Here is a 23197-nt window from a genome sequence, read left to right as displayed (position 1 = left end):
TGTGTTCTAGCATATTTTAGATAATGTACAGTTTCTTTTTCCTTACTTTTTCCTTAAATTATATATCATCTCAAATATGTATTTCCCTTTCACATGATAAATTCTACAGTAACAGGATTGATTTGGGTGCTGTGTGCAAGTGCAGCAGAGCTCAGGGCAGCCTTTGAGCCACACTTCGGTTTTGTGCTGGGTGATGGTTTTACAGGCACAGCCACTGCCCTCCCTTTGGCTCTGGGCATTACAGCATCAAGGCCATGGAACCCCCAAGAGAGGGCAAAGTGACTTTGCCTCATAATCTCCCACCTCCTTTCTCTCTGTTTTCATCCCTGGTTTTCCCTGTGTTGTTTAATTTCTGCGTTTATCCTTCATGTCCCTTTTCTCCTCCGTGGGCTCCCTGTCTCACTGGGGGTTTGGATGTTCCCTTTTAAACTCAATTTCTTATTTGTTCCTCTGGATTGTCCCTTCAGTGGTTCCAAATATGCAGCTGTTTCTCTGGTCAGTAAATGTGTATAGTAAGTTTGCTCTCTGGGGTCCTGAGTCACTCTGAAGGCCCCAAGTCAGGGAAATTCTCTTTCAGTGGACACTTCCCTTGAAAATCTCCAGGGTAATACGGGATTTAAGCATATGCTTAGAAGTCAGCATTTGTTTGTGTGCAGCCTGACACAAGAGTCTTCATGTAGTGCCAAACAAGTGTAGCACAGGTGCAGACTGTGAGTTCTTCAGGTTTGTTCTTTGTTTAAAGGAATGGGATTAAGCAATGACATAAAGCAGCAAAGAGCAGAACCCACGGATGGAAGGAACTGATCCCGAGCCTGAGGATTGCAGAGTCGAGCTCAGTCTGCTCAGGAGCACATCCCAGTGGTTCTCCCTCTGGCTCCCAGTTCCTGCCCACGGGGAATCCTCCCTGTTTGTGCAGGACACGGAATGCCCAACACCCCAGTGCCAACCAGCAGCCTGGATTCCTGCAGCCTCCACACAGCAGCAGGAGCTTCACCTTCAGGGGGCATTAAGAGAGCCTCAAATAGCCAGGATTCCTGTAGCCTATTGCAGTTTATTTAGGGGACTGTCAGGTTTAATTAACTGATATTTATAAAGGGCTTCAAGATGCTCAAGTGGGTGGAGTTTCCAGTGCAAGTATTGGGCCCAATCCTGCATTTTATTCATGCTGTGAAATTCATTGTTGTTTCTGGAGGTAATTGAGAGCACAACAGAGCAAGAAATAGTCTGGGAAATTGTGGGTTTATTCTGAAAGAAAATTTCCCTCTAATCACTCTTGAGTGACTTCTTTTTTCTATCCTGCACATGATATACCTGGACCTCTAAACCTCCTCTGTGCAGAGCCTGTTTGAAGCCTTTCACACAATGCAGATTGTGGGTCTGAGTCCTGCTTTGTAGGGATGTGTCCATTTAGCACAGAAAGTGACAATTTCATTATTGAAGTCAATATGAATTTTCCAGAGACTTAAGTAGAGGCAGAATTTTTCCCCAGTTGAGTTTTTCCTTTTTCCATCCTCACACATACCTGGTACTCACTTTAAAGGAGGCCTCTCTGGGGCTGGGACAAGATGACTCTCAATAACCCAGAGCTTACCAGTTCTGCCACAGCTCTGAACAGAGACCAGCATTTGCAGGGGCTGCACAGGGCTCTTACTCTTTTAGCCTGCACACCTTTTCCATAGTCAAACAGGGACCTCTCACCTCAGTTCCCCCGTGTATAAACAGCCATTCTTCATTACTTCAACAAGAGCCATGAATATTCCATGGGCACCCAAGTGCTGTGATAGTTGGGTGGAGGATGCAGAGGAGTGAGGTGTTATTAAGTTTTGCTGCTGCAGTTGGGGCAGCCTGGGCAGACTCCTTGTCTTCTGCTGATCTTTGAAGCCGTGGTTGGTGTGGGCCAGTCCTGGGGGCTCTGCTGGGCCTGATGCACTGTCTGTGTTCTTGTTCCAGATGTCCAAGACCAGTGCCAGCCTTGGCAACCTGCTGAACATTAAGACAGAAGGTGATGGCAGCCAGGCTGGGTCTGGGGAGCCCAGCCAGTACCTGGGCAAGGCAGTGAAGGCCCTTGTGCAGGAGAAGCTCTCAGAGCCGTGGAAGATGTACCTGCGCCGGTAAGGAGGGCGTGGGACGGGAGCACAGGGAGGGGAAGGCCCTTCCTTTGCCAAGGGTGGCTCGTGGGCTCAGCCCTGAGTGCAGAGTTGTGCTGGATGTAGAGGCCTGGCTGGCTCTGTCGTCCCCTGATCTCCCAGAGCATGGTCAGTCCTTACTTCACTCCCTGCTACTGCACCAGCTGTTCATGGCCCATAAGGAATGTCTGTCTGCCCACACAGAATTATTTTGCAAAGGGACCTTGAGAACCAAATATGAGCACAGATCTTCACAAAGCTCTGTTGGCCTGGACTTCATCTTAGGCTCCTTCTTATGTCCCTGGCCTGTGAGTCCTGGGGAGCCACTGCAGTGGCTGAACTTGTGCTGGGGTTCAGTTCCTGCACACGTGTCCCTGGAGCTCCAATTTTCCTCTGATCACTGGAGCAGCCACTGGAACTGCAGGTTTGGGGGAATCAGGGACATGGGAGCAAGTACAAAGGATATGGGAGCTGGGATGGTTTCTGCTGGTTTTGTTGTAGGAAGGGAGACTCAAAGAGAAAATGGAGCAGAGCCAGAGCTCACCCACACAGAGCCCCAGCCACACACATGCCCAGACAGACACATGCTTGGAGCACACACAGATCCACCCAGGCAGACCTGGCTTTGTGCTCTGGCACAGATGAATCGCCTACAAATGCCTGTGGACACTTTGTAAATCACAGGCTTTAATGGAGAAGACTTGAGAGTCTCCTGGTCCACCTGCCCCTGGCCAGTGTGAGATCCTCCCCTGCAGTCCATTTGCATTTGGTCCAGCCTGGCTGTAATTACACCAGGCAGTGTGGCTGTTTGCTTGTCTCTGGGAGCATTATTCTACCACATAAGAAGTTTCAGTGTCACAATTTTTTCCATGTTTGCCACCTGAATTTCCCTTTCTGTAATTTTGCTGCAGTTCTGGTCATATCCCCTTGAACCACAGCAGAGAATTCAATTCCTCTGTGCAGCTGGAGTTCAGCACTAATTTAACCAGGCTCATTTGCTTCCTTTAGTCTGACTGTGCACACTGGGCTGCCCTTCCTCTGCCACCAGCAGCCAGAACCAGCTCTGTGCCCTCAGATGGGCAGCTCAGTGTTGGCTCTGCAGAGCAGTGTGTCTGTGCCCTGTGCCATCCCCTGTGACCCAGGGGGGGTTTAATGTCCCTCTGGGGAGTCCCCTGGGTGTGAGGGCACCCCCAGGTGTATCAACTGTGTTTCCAAACACGGCTCTGGTGCTCTGAACCCTTTCCCTTCTCTTGCCAGGCCTCTCTGTGCTCTTTTTCTTCCTTGCACTGGTGTTGCCAACTCCTCCCAATTCAGGATTTCTGTGAATTTCATTATCACTGTTTACTCTGAGATTGCTAATGAAGATGTTAACTAAGCTCAGACTAACCCAAGTGCTCTCTCAGCACTCACTTGGTGCCTCCTCCCTGCTCACTGTGGGGCTGGTTGTCACCAGCCTTTGTTTACAGCCCCTCAGCCAATTCCAAGCCATGAGGTGGCATCACATCCAGGCCAGTTGCAATTAATTCTGAGCATATGCAAGACTGTATCAAAATGCTTTACTAAAATCCAAATATATTGCATCCCTTCATCCACTAATTTTGTAATTCTATCAAAAAAAGCAATTAAATTTGTCTGGCAAGATTTATTCTTTATAATCCTGATGCTGTTTATTGCTCATGGTTCCTTTATCCTCTAGATGTTTAATGATTTTCTCCTCCCTCTTAATATTTGTTCCATTACTTTACTGGAAGGAGAAGTTAAGGCCAGAGGTGTGATAATTGCCAAAGATGGCTTGACTTATTTTTTTCCTGAAAGAACCAGTACCTTGACTGTTGGGGTTTTTTTCCAATTATGTAGCAGCTCCCTCTTCTCTGTGGCTTAAAACCCAGCAAACACTAATGCAGTCAGTTTGGGAATTAATTTCCATTGCACTTCAGGTCATACATCATCCAGACTGGCTGATTTGTGAATATTTATATTTTTCCAACCAGTGCCCTTATCTGCTCTTCTAGAAGGTCTTCATTTTATCCCTAATTCTCTGCTCTGTCTTCAGTTTTCTCACCCAAAGCAAATGTTCCAGTGCAGCCATTTTTGACTCATCACCTCCCGTTTCCATTGGCCTTCTTTCTAGTTCAGTCTCTTGTCCCTGGGAAAACAACCCCTTTAGTCTGCAGTAACTTGGTTTCTTCTCTTACCAAACCATTCCTCTCCTTCCTCTTCTCCCTGCAGCCACAACTGGCAGCATGTGTTGTACTTGCAGGCCTTCTCCTCTCCCTTTGCCCTCCCCTTGGTGAGAGCTCCCTCCTGGGACCACACAGGCTGCCTTTGTTTCTTGCTTTCCTGCTCATCAGAGCAACTGTAGTTTGTTGTATCTTAATTATGCAAGATCCCCTTGTTAGGATTCAAATCCTTCCTGCCAGTGTTTCTTGCTTGATTTTTAGATTCCCTGGGATTCTGAGGCTCCCTGAAATCCCTGTGTTTGTGCTGCCCCCACAGGGGGTCTCAGCAGTGGGTGGGCAGTGGCACCACACGTACCATTTGCCCCAGGGTGACACAGAGCACACGTGGGACGGTGCCTGGGGTTGTTCTGTGCACCAGGGCTGGTGGTTCAGGCTGGAATTCTGCAGTGGTTCAGGCTGGAATTGCTGCACAGGTGATGCTGTGGGGACCTGCTGCTTCAAGGCAGGGCTGGACTCAGCACCTGGATTCCCCTGAACAACTGGTGCTTGTGGCAGTGCTGATGGAGCTGAAAACCAGAGGAGATGTCTGTGCTGCAGCCCTGCTTCTCTCCTGGCCTCCCCTGAGGTTCTGCTTGTGCTCTGGCAGGTTTGGCACCAAGGATTTCTGCGATGCCCAGTGTGACTTCCTGCACAAGGTGCATTTCCACTGCGTGGTGGAGGAGTGTGGGGCCCTGTTCAGCACCCTGGATGGAGCCATCAAACATGCCAAGTGAGTGCCAGGGCAGCAGCCCTGGGCCAGCTCTGCAGCACACACCCTGCAGGCTGGGAGGGACCACCTCAACACCACCCCAAGTTCTTCTAAAGGCAGGGGAATGTCCAAGGAAGGAACAAGTCAGGCCTTCAGCAGCCACCACGTGCCTGAGCCTGAAGGGGTTGAAGGGGAGGAGATGTTGCAAATCTTGAGACAACTCTGTCAGCACAGTTGGTCTCTCCTGTTGGATAGTTCCCTGTGGTTCACCACAGCCAACTGCTGGCTCCTCTGCCAGCCCTGGGAGCTGCCCACAGGCACACTGAGCTCCCTGACTGGGGCATTTCCCTCATTTCACACACCTGATTGCTCTGATTTCTCCACCCCTCTTAAGAAATTCCTTTCTCTTCATAGATGGTCTAAGAGGGCCCTAAATCTTTCCACAGAGTTTACAGAGCCCATTTTAGGATTTATCCTGAGCTAATTTGTTGCAGACTCCTGCCACATTCTTGTTGATGTTTTAATCAAATTATATGCAATGGTCAGGAACTTATGTCTGAATTACCGTTGTCCTTCTGCAGTTTTCACTTCCGAACTGAGGGTGGAACTGTGAAAAGCAACTCTGAGTCTCCCTTCTCAACCACTACTGAGAATAAACCCTCACTGGCCCCTTCTTCACCCTCTGCTACTTCTGCCACCATGGCGAGTGCTCCTGCCCTCGACGTGCCCACTCCAAGCCCGGCTGCTGTGCCCTCTGCGCCCACCCTGCTGGCCTGGAAGCAGCTGGCCTCCACCCTGCCCCAGCTGCCTCAGATCCCAGCAGCAGTGCCTAACCTGGCAGCTTCACCCCTGGCAACCACCTCCCTGGAGAACGCCAAGCCTCAGGTCAAACCCGGATTTCTCCAGTTCCAGGAAAAGTAAGTTGGAGCTGCCCTTGACTCCTGTGCCCCAGCCCTGCAGTCCCTGTGCCCACTGCTCAGAGTGCAGGGCTGCACCACTCAGACCTCCTGTCTGTCTGGGGGCTACTCTGGTTTCACCTCACAGCAAATGTACCTCTGTAAAGTCTAGGAAATACTTTGGTTATCCCAGGAAACCCCCAAGATTTTCAAGTACATCTGAGTGCACTTTTAGGCACGAGTTTAGAGGAGAAACAAACTTGGTGATACCTCACTGCTGTTTTAGCCCTTGTGAGGACTGTCCAGAAGTACAGGGGGTTTTGCAGTACTTTTGACTGAAGGGTTACTGGGCCAGAAATCAAAGGAGTGAGTCAGAGGTACCCAATCCATTTAGGTGATGAGAGGCCAGTGCTGATTTTGTCTGATCAGGGGAAGCCCTGGCATCCTGCAGTGGGATTGCCCAGCAGTTTTGTTGCAGTGGAAGAGTGGCCCTCAAAGACTACAGAACCCACTGCTGGCACTGCCATGTCCTGACAGTGTTAACCAGGAAGGTGCCCTGGCTGGGGGGAATTGCAGGAGTGTTGCCAGCTTCCATTTCCCTAAAGAGAAAGGTGGCTGTGGGAAATCTGTGGGCCATGTTTGGAACAGAGGCTTCAGTTGGGCTCCCCTTGAATTAAATTTTGGCAAAGACACAAATGTGTGAAATGAGTGAAGGTGCTGACTGGGTTTTGGATTTGTTCCAGCGATCCCTGCCTGGCAACAGACTGCAAGTACGCCAACAAATTCCACTTCCACTGTCTCTTTGGGAACTGCAAGTATGTGTGCAAAACCTCTGGCAAAGCAGAATCCCACTGCCTGGACCACATCAACCCCAACAACAACCTGGTGAACGTGCGAGACCAGTTTGCTTATTACTCCCTGCAGTGTCTCTGTCCGAACCAGGTAAGGCCATGGCAGGGCAGGGCCCTGGCTGGGGGTGGCACTGGGAGAGGAGGAGGAGGGTCAGGCAGGCTGAGTCCCAGCAGGGAGTGAGCCTGAGTGTGGCATTCCTGGTCTGGCTACAGAACCATGGAAGGGTCATTACATGGTCTTGCAAAACGTTTGGTTTCCACCACATGGGAAATTGCAATGCTTTTGTGTTTTATCTGACTTGGGAGGAGCAGACAGGGGGACCAGAGTGATCTGAGAGACACAGGATGACACAGAATAAAAACCTGTGAGGAATCCAGGCAAGGCCACAAGTCAGGTTTGGGATATTTCAGCCTAGAACAGTGTATTGCAGGGCACACAACAGCAGGACAGAAACACCTGGGAGGAGGGGACACGGAGCACTGCGGGGTGGGATCTGGAGCATCAGCTGCAGCCCCTCTCACACCTCTGGGGCAGCCCTGGGGCAGCAGGGGGTGCCTGTGCCATGGGGTGCCCATGCTCAGGGTGCCTCAGAGCCTGTTTCCCCCAGCACTGTGAGTTCCGCATGCGAGGCCACTACCACTGCCTGCGGCCGGGCTGCTACTTCGTGACCAACATCACCACCAAGCTGCCCTGGCACGTGAAGAAGCACGAGAAGGCAGAGAGGAGGGCAGCCAACGGCTTCAAGTACTTCACCAAGAGGGAGGAGTGTGGCAGATTAGGTGAGTTCTGGTCTCCTGCTCCTGTGGCCTGTCCCATGCCCAGGCCAAAATGAATGCCATGAGTTAGAGCCTGTGAGTTTTGCTTCACAGGTGTTTGGTCATTAAAGCACTGAACAAGAAAGGCAAGGAAACACAAAGCAGCTCCTGATGTGGCTGGTTGAAGCATGTTTTCCCAAACAGAGCCAGGGGAAATGGATAGAAACTATGATGGAGAGGGTTGTGTATTTGTATTTGTCTGGACATAGACCTTCCCCTTGGTTTTTCCTTTTTATCTAATTGTCAAAGCCTTCTTTTTTTTATGTTTGTTTGTTTTTATACTTTGCAGTCCTTTGGACCTGCTGCTTGTCTTGGGTGAAGTTTAAGGGTGCTCTTAGGAGGATTTTTTTAGCCATTGCCAGTGCAGCATATTGAAAGTCACAGAGAAAATAACCATAGAGAGATGGAGAAGAGTATTCAGTAAATCTCTCCCTTCTCCCCCAGGCCCATTCCCCACAGCCCCTGGGAGCAGCAGAGGGACTGTCCTGGTGCCTCCCACCCAGGATGTGGCACAGCCTCAGACTCTCAGCAGCACTGCACTCAATCCAGGTGCCTCCAGTGTAAAGCTGGGAAAACACACAACAACAGAAGTAGAAAGAGTTCCTGGGGAGGTCCCTTGAGCTGAAATTCAGGCTCTGAGTCCCTAAAGGCAGCTCCAGCAGAGCCCATCCTCAGCTGCCTGGGGTTCTCACTGTGGTTTGGTTAACAGTGCCACAGACCCAACCATTCCCTGCCCTTCCTGGTTGCAACAAAGGCTGGAACAAAACAAGGTTCAGAATAACCTTCTGGGTGCTGTTCCCTCCCATTGCAGGGAAACAGCCACGGTAACCAGAACCAAACTTTCCTTTCCAGCTTTGAATACATCAAGAATTTGAACCCAAATGGAAGCTCGTTTGTGGTAACCAGGGTAATGAGTGTCAACACACCATGGCCAGTCCCTGCCTGGTCCCACTGACACATGACAGCAGATTCAGCAGTTGTGTATTTACTCACCTTTGGGTGTTTCAGGTGCCAGCAGGGGCAGACAAAGCAGGACAGTGATAGATGACACCCAGCCCAGAGGGTGCCCTGGCAACAGGCGAGCCCTCACCTGCCTGTGCTGATAATGTTTCAGCCCCAGCACTGTTTGTTCCTGGCCCCAGAGCAGCAGGATCAGGGATGGCAGGGCAGGGAGGGCTGTGGGGAGGTGATACCGACACAAACAGGCTCTTGGCATGGCCATGGAGCTCTGGCTGGGGCTCCCCTGGGCCAGGGGAGGCAGGAGCCGATGGCAGTGGGGCAGCTCCGGGCTGGGGAGTGCCAGCACTGTTTGTTTGGGAGGGAGGGGGGCCTTGCATCCAGCAGGGTGTACTCAGGCTGTGGGCTGGGCCTGCTGTGCAGCACACACAGCCAGCACCCTGCCCTGGCTGCACAGACAGGCAGTGTCAGGGAGGGTGTGGGGTGTGTGTGGTTACACCAGCGTGGGAGTCCAGCCCCGTGTCTGGATGGCTCTGCTTTGTATGTTGTGTGTGCACAGACCTGTAGTGTGTATGCAGAGATATGCAGAAAGCACTGCCCTGCTTCAAGGGCTGGGAATGTTTCTGAACAAACACACAGGATAGATTTTTTTTAATGTATGTTTCTGTGTGCATAAATATATACATGTGTATGATTGGAGAGCAAGATGAAAAAATCCCTGTCTACGTGGAGGTGGTGGGTGCAGACAGATGGGTGAAGTGAGCCTGGCTGTGCCTCTCTGTGTGTCTGAGGGGTGGCCAAGGCAGGATGAACATCAGACCCTGGGTACTGGTACAGCTGGGTTTGAACTATACCAAGCCATGATTTACCAGCTACAGAAAGTGGCTGTTTGGGATTGTTAGTGACACACACACACTCCTGGCACACGTGGCTGTAGCCACAGGAGCAGAATGTGTGAAGTGCTGTATGCCAGGACCCACTGAATTGCTTGTTGTTTGGTAGTGCCCCTATTATACAACAAATCTGGAGTGGCAGTGAGCCCTTCCTGGCTCATTCCTATCTGACCAGAGAGCACACACTGTCCAGAGCTGGAGCTGGTGTGGGACTGCTTTTCTGAGAACACAGTCAAAGGGGAAAAAATTTAAAAGAACTTTTAATTTCTAATCTAATTATGAGCATGTATTTCTGACTGTAACTCCAGTGATGCAGCTAAATGTCTTGGTTTTGTTCTCTTTGTACAAGAAAAGGCACTGGCTATCACTGGAGAGCATTAGGCACTGTGAGATGTAATGGTAATGTTCCTTCCTTTACAAAGAAACAATGAGGGATGGGACTAGGCTCGGGCTCACTTCTTAAATCAGTGTACCCTGTAATCCTCTCCTGCAGTGGCTCAGCAGGCAGCAGATTGTGGGTTGGTTTCTTTACATTCAGGACTGTTCCTGAAGAACCCACAGCCTCTGAGAATGTTCAGTGTCCAGAAATCCCCATGGCAGCAGCTTTGCCTCATCCCATCACCTTCCCCCCAGCACCTTTCTGTGCTCCACAGAGTGGGTTTTGTGTCTGCAGGTTGCAAATACAACCAGGTGAACAGCCACTTCCACTGCATCCGTGAGGGCTGCCAGTTCTCCTTCCTGCTCAAGCACCAGATGACATCCCACGCCAGGAAGCACATGAGGAGGATGCTGGGCAAGAACTTCGACCGTGTTCCTGCTCAGGTAACCCTGTCCTGGGCTGCAGAGCCATGGGCAGAGCTGTGCCCTGCCAGGGCACTGCAGGGGTGTGTCTGCACGGGGGACCCCACTGGGACAGGGCAGGGCACCCAGGGTGGTGTCACCTGGCTGGACTTACACAGTGTGGGGAAAGATGATGGAGCACAGATAGCAAAGCACTGCTTGGTGGAAACAGCTTCTTCTTGTGAATTATGGAGAAAAAAATTGAGGATAACACTAAAATAATCATATTTACAACTTGCACTCTCTCCCAGCTCTCTCAGTATACACAATTGGCTTATTAAAATTAAAGTGCTTAGGATGTGGAAGAATTGAACGTGCTGGTTAAAGCAAACATTTCCTGTTGCACATAAAGAATCATTTTCTGCTTCCACCTAAGACGGGAGAAATACCAATCTTGAAATTTCTCTTCCCTTATTGATGTGGAGTTGGCTGGGGCACTCCTTGGCCTCTCTCAGGAAGTAGCAGTGATGCAGTTGCTGCTTTTCTAACACAAAACTGAGAGCAACTGGCAGAGTAGGTTTGTCTGTCTGCTGAATAAATGGAAGAGTTTCAGCTGCAGCCCTGAGCTGCTGCTCCAAGGGACAGCATTCCTGCCACCTCCTGCTTGTTCTTAACTCCTTAGCTGCTTCAGCTCCCATTGCTTGGGAGATGAGACAGGCTGGCTTTGTTTGAATGCCTGTGGCTGATCTGACCCTAAGAACATCCTCTGGTGTGTGGAAAACAAAAGGGACCATCTGTAGAAGCAAGATGGAAACCTCTTTCATTCCACAACATGGGAATGAGAGGTCCCTGTTAGTTATTAAGTACTGTCAGTAAGTGAACTGTTCAAGCCCAGTGCTGTTGGATTTAATGAGTTCACAGATGCCAAGGAACTGGTGTTGCTGTTGTGGCAGCTTTTGGGCTTAACACAAAAGGCTTAGGTACAAGAATCAACTCAGGATTTAACAAATAGATTTGTGTTCACTGCTCTTGTAGCACATGCTGAGTTTAGCCCTGAGAATTTTAGTGCATGCTGGGCAGAAAATGCTGGGTTTGACCTCGGTCTGCTTTCCCTGGCAGGGCTGTGTCAATGCCTGAGCAGTCCTGTGGGCACACAGCATGGCCCTGGTGTGCTGTGGGCTCAGCCCACACCAGACAAGGGATCAAACCACAGCTCTGGGCACGTGGCAGAGCTGCCCACATTACTGGGCTGCCACTCCTGCAGTGCTTGCCCTGCCTTAGTGCTCCACAGGCAGTGGAGTGTTTGGACAGTCTGGGGAGCAGCCCATGGGCTGTGCAGGGCAGAGCAGAGCAGGGCAGAGCAGTGTGAGCTCAGCACACACAGTGCCCCTGGTGCCTCAGCACTGACACTCCTGTTCCAGCCCCTGACTGCAGCAGGACCTGCACAGAGAGGCCAAGATTAACACCTCCTGTTTGTGAAGGCCTGGGAATCCACACAGCAGGACGTGGTGCCAAGATTAACACTCGGAGCCTGTGAGTGCATCACAATGCACATACCAGGGGGCACGTGCCAAGTGCAGCCCTCTGAGCTCCCAGTGCAGGAAGATCCAGTGCCACGGGTTCCACTCACAGACATGTTCCAGCCATCCCTCATGAACTGGAGAGATAAACGTGCAGACAGATGGTTTTGGTCTTGGCATCTCACGTTTGGTGTGAACGTCCCCGTCCTGTTTTCTTGCTGCAGGTTATTGGCCACACTCCAAGAAATGAAAACCTCCCCCAGGTTGGCAGCATGGCACCCAGCCCAGCCTCATCAGGAACCCCAGCCTCCTTCCAGGGACCCCCCAGCATGCTGGACACCGAGACAGATGAGTACATGGATTACACTGGCTGCAGCCCTGGGGGGATCTCCTCGGAATCCTCCAACATGGACCGCAGCTGCTCCAGCACTCCAGTGGGCAATGAAAGCACCTCAGCAGGTAAGGGAGGATGGGATGGGCCAGCACTTCCTGCTTTCTGGGGAGAGGGACAGTTACACCTTCAAATATGAACTGTGCCAAGCTCACAGTGGTGCCTCACACTAACCCAGCTCTCCCCAGCACTTGAAAGGTCCATCAAAATGTGCATCTCAAGCATCCAGAAACTAACAGTGTATCTTTTTTTTCTCTCCTGAAAAGAGGCTTTTATCCTGAGTCTTAGAGTTGGGTCTATTTTAATAGCTTATTTAAAAAAAATAGAAAAAAAAGAGCTGTGGGCCTGTTCTGTGCTTGGCTTTTGCCCTGGTACTTCCGTATTTCCTGGAGCAGCATCTCAAGTCAGGCACTTTCCTGTACTGGTGAGGGCCAGAAGGGCCTGTACAGCAGCAAATATTATCTACACAGGGGATAAAACCTCCCACATCTCCAGAAAGCACCACACAAAAGCAGCTCCCTGAACTGCCTTCCTCACACACAAACTCTTGTCCCCCCTGGTCAGTGTTGCACAGAGGAGACCCTCATCTCCCACCCCTCTTTTGGGAAGTAAGTTTCTGCCTTGGTTCCCGTTTGCAGGGATAATGTGCAGCCATCTCCCAGTGCTCTGTCAGGAGTCAGGGACCTGTGACAGTTCTGATACCATCCAGTGGTGTTCAGGGACCTCTTAGCTGTCCATCCCAGGGTTAAGTGTCATACTCTGCATGGGCTGCCTCAGTTTGCTCGAATTCCACACACATTTTCCTGCTCTTCTTTCCCACCCTGGGAAGGGCCATCACCCAGCACAGCCACAGGTCCCTGCTGGGTCAGGCAGTGGTTGCCCCATGACATTGTGGCTCTTCCAGAGGTTCTGGTGGGCAGTGGTTCCTGTGTCAGTGACAGCCAAGGGTCAGAGCACCCTTAAAGTGCCAGCTGGAACAGGCAGGACCACACAGATGGACATGGACCAGTCAATCAGGAATTCCTGCCTGCAAGCCTGTGGCTCTTCCCCTGTGCCATAAAGCCACCCTACCTCCTGCAGAGACAACCCTCCTCTTCTGGTGCTGTCAGTTCCTCACCTTCTGTTCCTTCTCCCTTACAGTTCTGTTTCATACATTTGTGAATGTATTTTCCATTTTTCATCATATTGCTTCTGCTCTTGGGTTCTCATTTCAGTTCTTTTGTTTTTTGTTTTGTTTTGGTTTTTGTTTTGTTGTGTTTTTTCTTTTTTTCTCTTTTGTTTTTCCTTTTTTTTCTGCTTTTTTTCTCTCCACATTCTCCAGGCTGCCTGGTTCCTTCTACCGCTCCTGCTGCTGCCGACGATGCCCACACTGCACCACAACCTCCACCACCATCTCTGCCTCCATCTTTCTCACAAGCCCTGCTTAGGTCTCCCCTGCCCACCCTGCCCTATCTCTTCTCTCCCTCTTGTCTCTCGTACTCCCTGCTCAGTGCCACGCTGGGAGCCAGCAGGGGCATTGCCATGCCAGCCGCCAGCACCGCTGGGTTCTCGCCCATCATTGCCACTCCAACTCCAGTCAAAAGTGACGTTCCCTTAGTGCAGGATGCAGCAGGTAACACTTCTTTGCTTTCTCTCCATGTCCTGTGCCCACCTCCTTCCCCACTCACCCTGCCCATGTTTTTGCTCTGCACCTTTGGGTCAGCAGAGCAGCAAAGGTCACTCTGTGCCTTACCTAACGTTGCCCAGGGGCCCTGCTCTTCCCTGCTCACACAGTAACCACAGCTAAAGGAACCAAACCACAGCAAATCACTCACAGACATTCAGGTACCTGAGAGCAATCCCCACCAGTTCCTAACTGTGAAACAGCCTAACAAAATCCACAGCTAAAATGCACTTTCAGCCTCTTGGTAACATCAGGGTGGCCACAGAGCAAACTTTTGTTCCTGTGGCGTTAATGGGACTCAGGATTCTTGGTTAGATCTTGCAGGCACCCAGCCCAGTGCCTGCCAGAGTCTGCTGCACATGTGTCTTGGCAGGTGAATGTCTCAGGAGATCCCAGGTCCTGTGTCTCTGTCCATCTCATGAGCTTGGTGTGTAGCCACAGAGGTCGGGGCTGCCCTGCCCTGAGTCCAGGCAGTGTCACTCATGACATCATCAGAGAGCTCAGGCTGCTTCTCACACTCACTGTTATTTATATCTGCTCTAACCAGCTGCAGAAAACACAGCTAGAGTTTTTAGTTTTGAGCTGCCATGATTCCCATGTGTGACTAAGATCAGAGATGTCTCAGGCTGGGGATTCTCATTCCAGCTGGGATTGGTTTTTAGGGCGTGTCTCAGTTTTGGCTTCTCTTCCTACTCCCAGCTCTTTTCTAGTTAATTAAGGGCATATTTGTGCTTAAAGTTCACACTTAAGAGGCTTCTGGCAGCCCACAAATGTCCCAGTCATTCTTCCTGCCAGATTTAGTAATGTGTGAATCCAAGGTCAGTGGTGGGGACTGTGGCTGAAGGACCAACTCACTTGGAAGTTCACGAGTTTTTCTCATGGGACTTGGCAGGAGAAGGATCCTTGCCCTGTCCAGAGCAGTGTGTGCCAATTAACAAAATTCAGCAGAAACTATTTTTGCTTCTTTTTGAAATCACTTGCATGTAACCTGAAACATCTTAACCTCATGGTGTGCTCCCTCTAATCAAAGATTTTTCCCTTTCTTTTGTTCTTACCTCGGTATGGTTTGGTGACCACCCTCATTCCTGGTGGCTGAAGAGATGAGCTTATGCAGGTGTTCAACACTGGGATTTGTTGGGGTCACCTCCCCTGAGGGTTGTGGAGATCTGTGGGGTGCAGGGGCTGAGCGTGGACTGGTGGCAAAGCAGGAGAGGTGCCAGCTCTCCATCGTGTCCTTCCTCTGAAACTCTGCCTGTAGGAGGAAACAGTTGCTTTTTAACTGAAGTTTTAATCATATTTATTTAACTGTTGTACAAGCTGGGTAGATACACTGAGTTTTAAACAGGTACAATTTAAATTCTACTTATTTCCCATCCAGAATCTTTCCCCAAAGGTGACTTTTCCCACAGTCCCATCTCAAGGCAGACAACATGAGCATTCACACTAGTTAATCCTAAAGGACTTGATGGTTTGGTTATAATTCTTTTAAAACAAGGAGTTATCTGGACAGCAGCAACTTGTCCAGGCACCAGGGCACTTACAGGAGTTGGCTGGAGAGGAGAGCTGGATTTCACAGTGCCAGATGTTCGGGGGGAGAAGGGAGTAAATTGGTCCCAGATTCTGCAGGTCAGAGCCTGCCAAGTTCCAGTCTGAGTGACACGAAGTTACTCTGTCTCTGGGAGCTGCTGAAATCAGCCTGAGCCTGCAGTTTGCACCAGCCCCGTGTGGGTGCCCCGGGCTGTGCCTCCCTCAGCTGCAGGGCCATCAACTGATGGGTGTGGAAAACCTTTTGTTCCTTGCTTATCCTGGAGCCTCTATAGCCATGTGGGACAAGTGGGTCCTGCTCCGCTGCCGGTGCAGTGCCAGGTTACCTTGGGAGTTCCCTCAGGCCACCTCCTCTGGAAGGGCTGTCAGTGAAGGGCCAGCAGGGCAGCGACAGCCTTTGTCACCTGGAAGGAGCTGCACCCCAGTCAAAGTGATGGCTGTGCCTTCAGTCTCCCAGACAAGCATTCAAGCTGCTCTGGGTTCTGGGGCCCCAGGCACTGTGTGTCACAAATGGTGCCTCTGTTCAAGAGGATGGCACTTTCAGCAGGAAGAGAGGCAAAAAAAAGGAGTATGTTTTAGTTGCAAGCTATAATTTCCAATTACACTCACAGTTCTGCACCTGGTGAGAAATCCTTGCCTCCAACCTTGTCTGTGCTGCACGTTGATACTGGAGATTGTGATTTGATTTTGGAACTGGCAAGCAGAGAAGGAAACAAAGTTCATAGATGCACTGAGGTCAAGTCCTTGATGTCAGTGTGGTCCTGGGGACAGGAGCAGTGGCCACAAACACTGGCCCTGTGAAGGAAAGGGAAGATGGATGAGGCCTCTTTATTTACTGGAGGCATCCTGTGATTTTTGAGACCCCAGGGAAAGCTGCAGAACTGGTGTTTTCTCTCAGAGTCCACTGGCTAGAGATGATGAGAATTAGCCCCATTGAACATCTGTCCCTCTGTCCTTCTCAGTGCACTCCTGGTAATGTGTGGGCTCGTTATGGTGAGTGATGGTGCAGCCTCCTGGCCAAGGTCCATCCTCTGTGCCTGTAAATTCCCCCTTGCAGTTTCAGTCTCTCCTGGGATCTTCCGTCACTTCCTGCCTGTCCTTGGCAGTCGTGGTGGAGCCTGGACAGGGGGACAGTGCACACACACTGGCTTTGGACAGGGAACTCCTTCACCACTCCAGTGAACTGCAGTAACATCTCAGTCCTCGGACTGGGACAAGGCAGCTCCTCCCCATTAGTCTCATTTGAGAAAAACAGGACTAGACATTAATTAAGCAGCAGGAGCAACTGTGAGAGTATCAAAGCAGAGAAGCAACAGTAGCATTTGGACAGATGAGCTCCAGCAGCTGGGGCAGGGCAGGGATGGCACTGGGGGACAGGGTGTGGGGCAGGCAGTGCCAAGCAGTGCCGCCTCCATCCCTGGCTGAGGTGCAGGAGGGGTGGGCAGGGGGTGGGTGGCAGCAGTCGGGGTCCTGGCACACCAGGCTTGCCGGCATGGCTGGGGCTGTGGGGCCACGGCCGTGGCAACGCCGCTGTCGCTGTGTCTCCGCAGGGAACACCATCACCATGCCAACCGCCTCGGGGGCCAAGAAGCGCTTCTGGATCATCGAGGACATGTCCCCGTTCGGGAAGCGCCGCAAGACCGCGTCGTCCCGCAAGATGCTGGATGAGGGGATGATGCTGGAGGGGTTCCGGCGCTACGACCTGTACGAGGACTGCAAGGACTGCAGCTGCCAGTTCTCCCTCAAGGTCACCCACTACCACTGCACGCGCGAGAACTGCGGCTACAAGTTCTGCGGCCGCACACACATGTACAAGCACGCGCAGCACCACGACCGCGTCGACAACCTGGTGCTGGACGACTTCAAGCGCTTCAAGTCCTCGCTGAGCTGTAACTTCCCAGACTGTCAGTTCTCTGGCAACAGCACACACTTCCACTGCCTGCGCTGCGGGTTCCGCTGCACCGACAGCACCAAGGTGACGGCGCACCGCAAGCACCACGGCAAGCAGGACGTCATCAGCGCCGCCGGCTTCTGCCAGTTCAGCTCCAGCGTGGACTGCGAGGTGCCCGACTGCAAGTACAAACTCAAGTGCTCCCACTTCCACTGCACCTACCCCGGCTGCAAGCACACGGTGGTGGGCATGTCGCAGATGGACTCGCACAAGCGCAAGCACGAGAAGCAGGAGCGAGGGGAGCTGCCTGCCATCTCCCCTGGCCCCGAGGGCCTCGCCCACTCCACCCTGGAGTACGACATCCAGAACTCTTCCATCAACCTGGACAGCTCCCTCAACCTCAGCACTGACAACAACAGCTCCCTGTTCTTCCTGCAGAACGCGGCCGGCGTGGGCCTCGGAGACTCCCTGGACCTCAGCAAGAAGCCGGCGGAGGCCACCGAGGGCCCATCCCCGAGCAGGGCCACCCCCCAGGAGAGGGGCCCGGCGGCGTCCGGCTCCGGTGATGTGGAGGACGAGGATGACTCTTCCCAGGAGGATGAAGAGGATGATGAGGAGATGAATGAAGAAGAGGAGGATGATGAAGAGGAGGATGACGATGATGACGATGAGGAGGATGATGAAGAGGAAGACCTGAACACAGATTCTGAAGAATCGCTGCCTGACCCTGAAGGCCTGGCCACTAAAGAAGATGGAGAACCAGAAGAGGCTGTTTCTTCCACAGACCATGGTGATGCTTCCAGGCCCCAGGGCGAGCCAGCCCTCACTCCAGCCCCGGCCCCAGCCCCTGCTCCAGCCCCAGCTGCTGCCACAGCCTCCACCGCTGCTCCAGCAGCTTCTCCTTAATCCTACAGACAACAATGGCAGTGGTTTGGTTTTGCTCTTACACAGAATTGCTAAGAGGACCCCATATGAGGTGAGAACAAAGACTGGGATGGCAAATGAAAAACAAACTCAGTGCCACACATGAGAGAGAGGAAGGAAGGAAACCCCTGCTCCTCCCCAGGCCCCCAAAGAGATCGGTTTGCAGCAGGACTGGTGCTGCCTCCTCCATTCTGCAGATCCCAGAACAGGGGGCAGGATGCAGCAGAAAACACCCTTTCTATGGACATGAACCTTGAGGGTCCCTGCTGCTCCCCCTGCTCCCTGCGTGGTGCGTGGGGCCTGTGCCCCTCTGGGGACCCTTTGCTATGGGTGGGGCTCTATCCCCCCAGTTTTCTTTCTGGGTTTTATTTTTCCATGTTTTCAGTTGTACGATAATAATAATAATCTCCACTTCTTGGAGGGGGGTGGGTGGGATCAACAGATAATGAATTTTAGAGATATATATTTGTGTGTGTGTCTCTCTATATATAATGTACACACACACACACATATATAAATTCAAGGAATTGGTGTCACAGACAAGTAGCTCAGCTTTTGCCAGTGGGAAGGAGGGGTGAGGGGTGTGCTCTCTCTCCACCCTCCCCCTTCTTTTCCAGCATTAATTGAATGGCATCAGACAGCCAGGGTGGGAGTGGGTATTTATTGTCACATAAATGAGGACGCATTAATGAATGAGCAGGGGTGGGAATGGGACACTCCTCTGTTCTTCCAGATCCTTTTTACTGTTAATGGTAATAATTTTGAATGCTATTTATATTGTAAAACTTTCTCAGTCTACACTTTCTCTGTAGGACACCTCTCCTCGTCCCTGCTGCTCTGCCTGCAGGGATTCAGCTGAAGTGACCTGGGCAGAGCACGGTGGGCAGTGCCAGGGTCTGTCCCACTGCAGACCCTCCAGCCAGTTCCAGCTCATCCCAACCCCCAGGTGCTTCCTCTCTGCTGAGGGGGAGGCGTTTTTGTGGTGCTTCAGTATCCCCATCTCAGGAGGTTGGGAGCTGCCCTGCCCCGTGCTCAGAGGAGCAGCCTGGCCGTGGGGATGTGCCAGCTGTGCTGTCCCAGTGCCCAGCCCTGTCCCCAGCCTGGCACTGCACACGGGACAGACACGGAGCGCTGGTGACCCTGCAGAGGATCCTGGGGTGGGTGTCCCGCTCAGCTCTGGGGCTGTTCTGCAGCCCCAGCCCCTCAGGTGCCACCCCGGGGCTGGGGCCGGGCTGGTGAGTCCTGTGGGGGGACTGGAGCTCGGGCACTGTGTGAGCAAAGGCCCCTGCCCTGCTGAGCCCCCCCTGCAGCAGCTCAGGCTGGCCCTGACTCCAGGCTCTTCCCTGCCCTTCTCCCTGCTCTGGGAACACACTACAGGACACTGGCCCAGACTGGGGCAGGGGAGCCCCGGGGCTGTTGGGCCCCAAAGCCTGGCCTGAGCCTGAGAGGGTTTGTCTACACACACCAGGGCTCCAGAAGGACTAGTAGGAATTAATTCTGATAATAGTTATTTCGGTGCCAGTTTTAAGTATAATACCAGCCTAGTCTGAGCTTTGTCCCTTTTTTAAAAAAACCTAATTATTTTTTTCTAACACCATGCAGGCGCCCTCTCCCCTCCTCAGCTCTGTGAGCACTTCAGCTCCAAGGGATCCCCAGGATTTGTTTTCTCTCTGAACAGATAAAGGCCTCAAGAAGTTTAGGTTGCTTTTTTTTTAATTATTTCCCTAAGGAACTGGTGCAGATCAGGTCTGATTTATAAACAAGCAGCTCAGCTGTGTAAATGTGGGGACAGAATGTTCAGATGATGTTTCAAAAGGAAAGGCAAAAAAAAAAAAGTTGTACAGTATTTTTCCTGTAAAGGTTATTACTATATATAGAACAAAAGAGAAACCACCGATGCCAGGGGGATGAGGGGGGTCACCTGCCTTCTGGATAGCCCTTAGATATGGTTAATTGTGTGCAATTTTTTTTCTCCTTTTTTTTTTCTCCTTCAATGTAGTGTTTGTTTGTAGGGGTGGCAGGGGAGGGTTTGAGGCTGACGTGACACTCCCGGCACTGAGTGGAGCTGCACGATTCCGATTCTAACTTGAATTTTGTAGAGATGAAACAAATGAAAACAAAACAAATGAAATATTGTTATTACTAGTTTGTAGTTTATTTAATTCTTTGGAGTTCTTTTCCTCTATCAGCTATTTGTGTGGCTTTTATTTTTATAGGGGTTTTGTTTGTTTGTTTTTGTTTTGTTTGGTATATCCCCTGCCCTCAGCTGTTTCCCAGCACAACCCAACTCCTGACTAGAATGAAGCTCATGTTCCTGGGGCAGAGGGATGGGATGATGCCCTGGGATTTCTCACAATGGGATGGGGCAAAGAGATTTTCCTTTACCAGCAGTTGCTGCAGGTTCTGTACTTGTCCACTTTCCCCATGTTCAGTACTTAGATAGTGTGGTGGTGGGTTCCAGGAGGAATCCCTGGATGGAACACAAGCCCCTCTCCAGCAGATGAGACTCTGCCTGGCTGAGGGGGCAGGACCAGCACAGCCAGGCTGGGGCTGCCCCAGGACAGTGTTTAACTCTCCCCTTCACGTCTCAGCATCCCCAGAGTCACTGCCCAGCACTGGGGGAGCACAGGCGTGTGGAGGAAGGAAGGGGGGACGTGTCCAGGGCCCTGCCTGGCGCTGGAGGGGCTGCCCATGCTGGGGCAGGAGCAGCGCAGGACCCGCCTGGGTGGCCCCTGTCCCCATCCTGCTGTCCCTGTCCCCATCCTGCTGTCCCTGTCCCCGTCCTGCTGCCCCTGTCCCCATCCTGCTGCCCCTGTCCCCATCCTGCTGTCCCTGTCCCCGTCCTGCTGTCCCTGTCCCCATCCTGCTGCCCCTGTCCCCATCCTGCTGCCCCTGTCCCCATCCTGCTGTCCCTGTCCCCGTCCTGCTGCCCCTGTCCCCGTCCTGCTGCCCCTGTCCCCATCCTGCTGTCCCTGTCCCCGTCCTGCTGCCCCTGTCCCCATCCTGCTGCCCCTGTCCCCGTCCTGCTGCCCCTGTCCCCATCTCCTGTCCCTGTCCCCGTCCTGCTGCCCCTGCCAGGAGGGCCCGTGTCTGTCTATGCACACCATTCCCCCCAGGGCACCCACCTCTCCCCAGCACCTCAGCCCTTCTCCCCCAGACTCCTGTCCCCTCTCTCTCCCCCCAGAGCTGGCAGAGGGGCAGTGCCAGTGCCCAGGGCCAGCCCGACCCCAGGGTGTCCTCCTGCCCTGAAACTCTCACACTGTCTCTGCTCACAACAACAGCAACTCAACCAAGTTAAACCCGACCTTTTTTCTGCCATGTTCAGGCTTTAATTCAGCAAACCCTTGAGCAGGTGGGTCTGGGCCAGGGCTGAGCTGAAGTGCTTTTCTGAACAAGGGCCCCACTCAGAGCAGGGGGTTTGTCACTGTCCCTGCAGGCCCTCCTGTCCCTGGGACTGTCACACAGTGCTACTGAAATAATGTGCTTAAAGAATGACCAGAGAAAGAGAGGGAGAATCAACTGACTCTGAGGAGGGGAAAGAGGAGAGAGAAAATGGAACTGTTCTGTCCAAAACAAGATAAAAACCAAACAAAATAAACCTTGAGATGGACCCTCCTGATTCTGCTACCATTCACTGCTGAAGAGCAAAAACATGAAATAAAAACTCTTGACTAGATTGTTCATTCTAGCCACAAACTCAACTGGATTAAAGTCTGCGTGGAAGGAATTTTGTAAAGAAAAAAAAAATTAAAAAAAAATTTTCCAATGTAGCAAAAAAAAACAAAAAACAACTTTAAAAAAACAAAAATGAAAAAAAAAAGACAATGAGGGAGGATTCTAGCCTTTTGTAATATCCATATTGCACACTAGGACTATAAGCCATTGCTAGCTCATTTTGAATTTTAAATGTGTAATTTTTTTGTTGTTGTTTTTTTTCTTTCCGTGGGGGAGGGGGGGGAAATAAATGCTTGAACCACCAATGCTCTTTTTAATGTTTTATAAATATGTATGTGTATATATATAAATATAAAAATAATATGTATGCACATATATATGTGTGTGTGTATATATCTATATGTATATACATATATATAGATATATAGATATATATATAGGTTTTGAGACAAAAATGCAGAAAGTGAAAAAAAACACCCTAAACAGGATGGTGTGCTCTGATTTACTTGAATCTGGTCTCTTCAGCACCTGCGTTATTAAGAACTGAATATTTTTCCACTTGAATTTAGTGCTATTAGAAATTTAATATATGTGTTTTATTTATTTGATTTTTTTTTGCATGACTGATGCAAGGTTTGACATTTTCACTCAATAAAAACTGGAAAAAAAAAACCCCAAAGTTTGAAGTGCTCGAGTTGTGTTCTTGCTGGAGGAGGTTTGGGTGTCTTGGGCAGGGAGGGAGCACCAGTGCTCAGGTGGGAGTGCACAGGAAGGGAATTCTCTTCACATGACTCTGGCCTTTTTTCCCACAGTGCTGGGGTTTAGTGGGAGCACCACCAGGGCCCCAGATAAAGCCCTGCCTGCAGCTGCACAACTTGCTAAATGGGATGTGGAATCAGATGTGACCGTTCACATTCTGACTCTTCCCTTCCTGCCTTGGCCTGCAGAGCTCAGGGTGGGGGACTGGGATCCATGGTGGGACCCACCTGAAGCCTCACAGTGACACTAAAGACCCAAAGCTACACATTTTTGACTCCCACACACAAAGGACACGAGTCTGAAGGAAAGATCCTGCCAGGACTGAAGGGGTGGGGCAGCACATCTTCTCATCCCCACTGAAATGCTGAAGTCATTCCCACCTCGGGACAGAACTCGGGGACACAAAGCTGCACCTCAGGCATCAAACACCCCTGAGCCACCATTCCTACCCTGCTGTGTGGCTCTCCTGCTGCAGAAACTGCACACCATGCAGTGGCAAAGCCCTGGGCACCACCAGGGGTGAGGATGTCCAGGCTCCAGGGAGTCCTGACAGCCCCCGGGTGGACACAGTGCCCTGGCACA

General features: G+C 51.4%; 1 protein-coding gene across 8 annotated transcripts in view; it reads left to right on the top strand.

The window, feature by feature from the left end:
• Positions 1 to 22842, top strand: part of CASZ1 (castor zinc finger 1) — a 194758-nt gene extending 171916 nt beyond the window's left edge. For 7 of the 8 annotated variants that reach the window (XM_071575981.1, XM_071575979.1, XM_071575985.1 and 4 more), the window contains 8 exons: positions 1951 to 2111; positions 4953 to 5075; positions 5636 to 5971; positions 6694 to 6892; positions 7410 to 7581; positions 10141 to 10289; positions 11992 to 12226; positions 16917 to 22842. In XM_071575981.1, the coding sequence (XP_071432082.1) occupies positions 1951 to 2111; positions 4953 to 5075; positions 5636 to 5971; positions 6694 to 6892; positions 7410 to 7581; positions 10141 to 10289; positions 11992 to 12226; positions 16917 to 18163 (2622 nt within the window). In that variant the 3' untranslated portion in view covers positions 18164 to 22842. The remainder of the gene's footprint in view (positions 1 to 1950; positions 2112 to 4952; positions 5076 to 5635; positions 5972 to 6693; positions 6893 to 7409; positions 7582 to 10140; positions 10290 to 11991; positions 12227 to 16916) is intronic. The other variant, XM_071575986.1, reaches the window with a different exon arrangement.
• Positions 22843 to 23197: the final 355 nt, after the last annotated feature.

The sequence above is a fragment of the Pithys albifrons genome, chromosome 22, assembly GCF_047495875.1.
Source record: "Pithys albifrons albifrons isolate INPA30051 chromosome 22, PitAlb_v1, whole genome shotgun sequence".
Classification (NCBI taxonomy): Eukaryota; Metazoa; Chordata; class Aves; order Passeriformes; family Thamnophilidae; genus Pithys; species Pithys albifrons.
The sequence above is the reverse complement of the archived record's forward strand: the minus strand, read 5'-3'. Positions and strand labels throughout refer to the sequence as shown.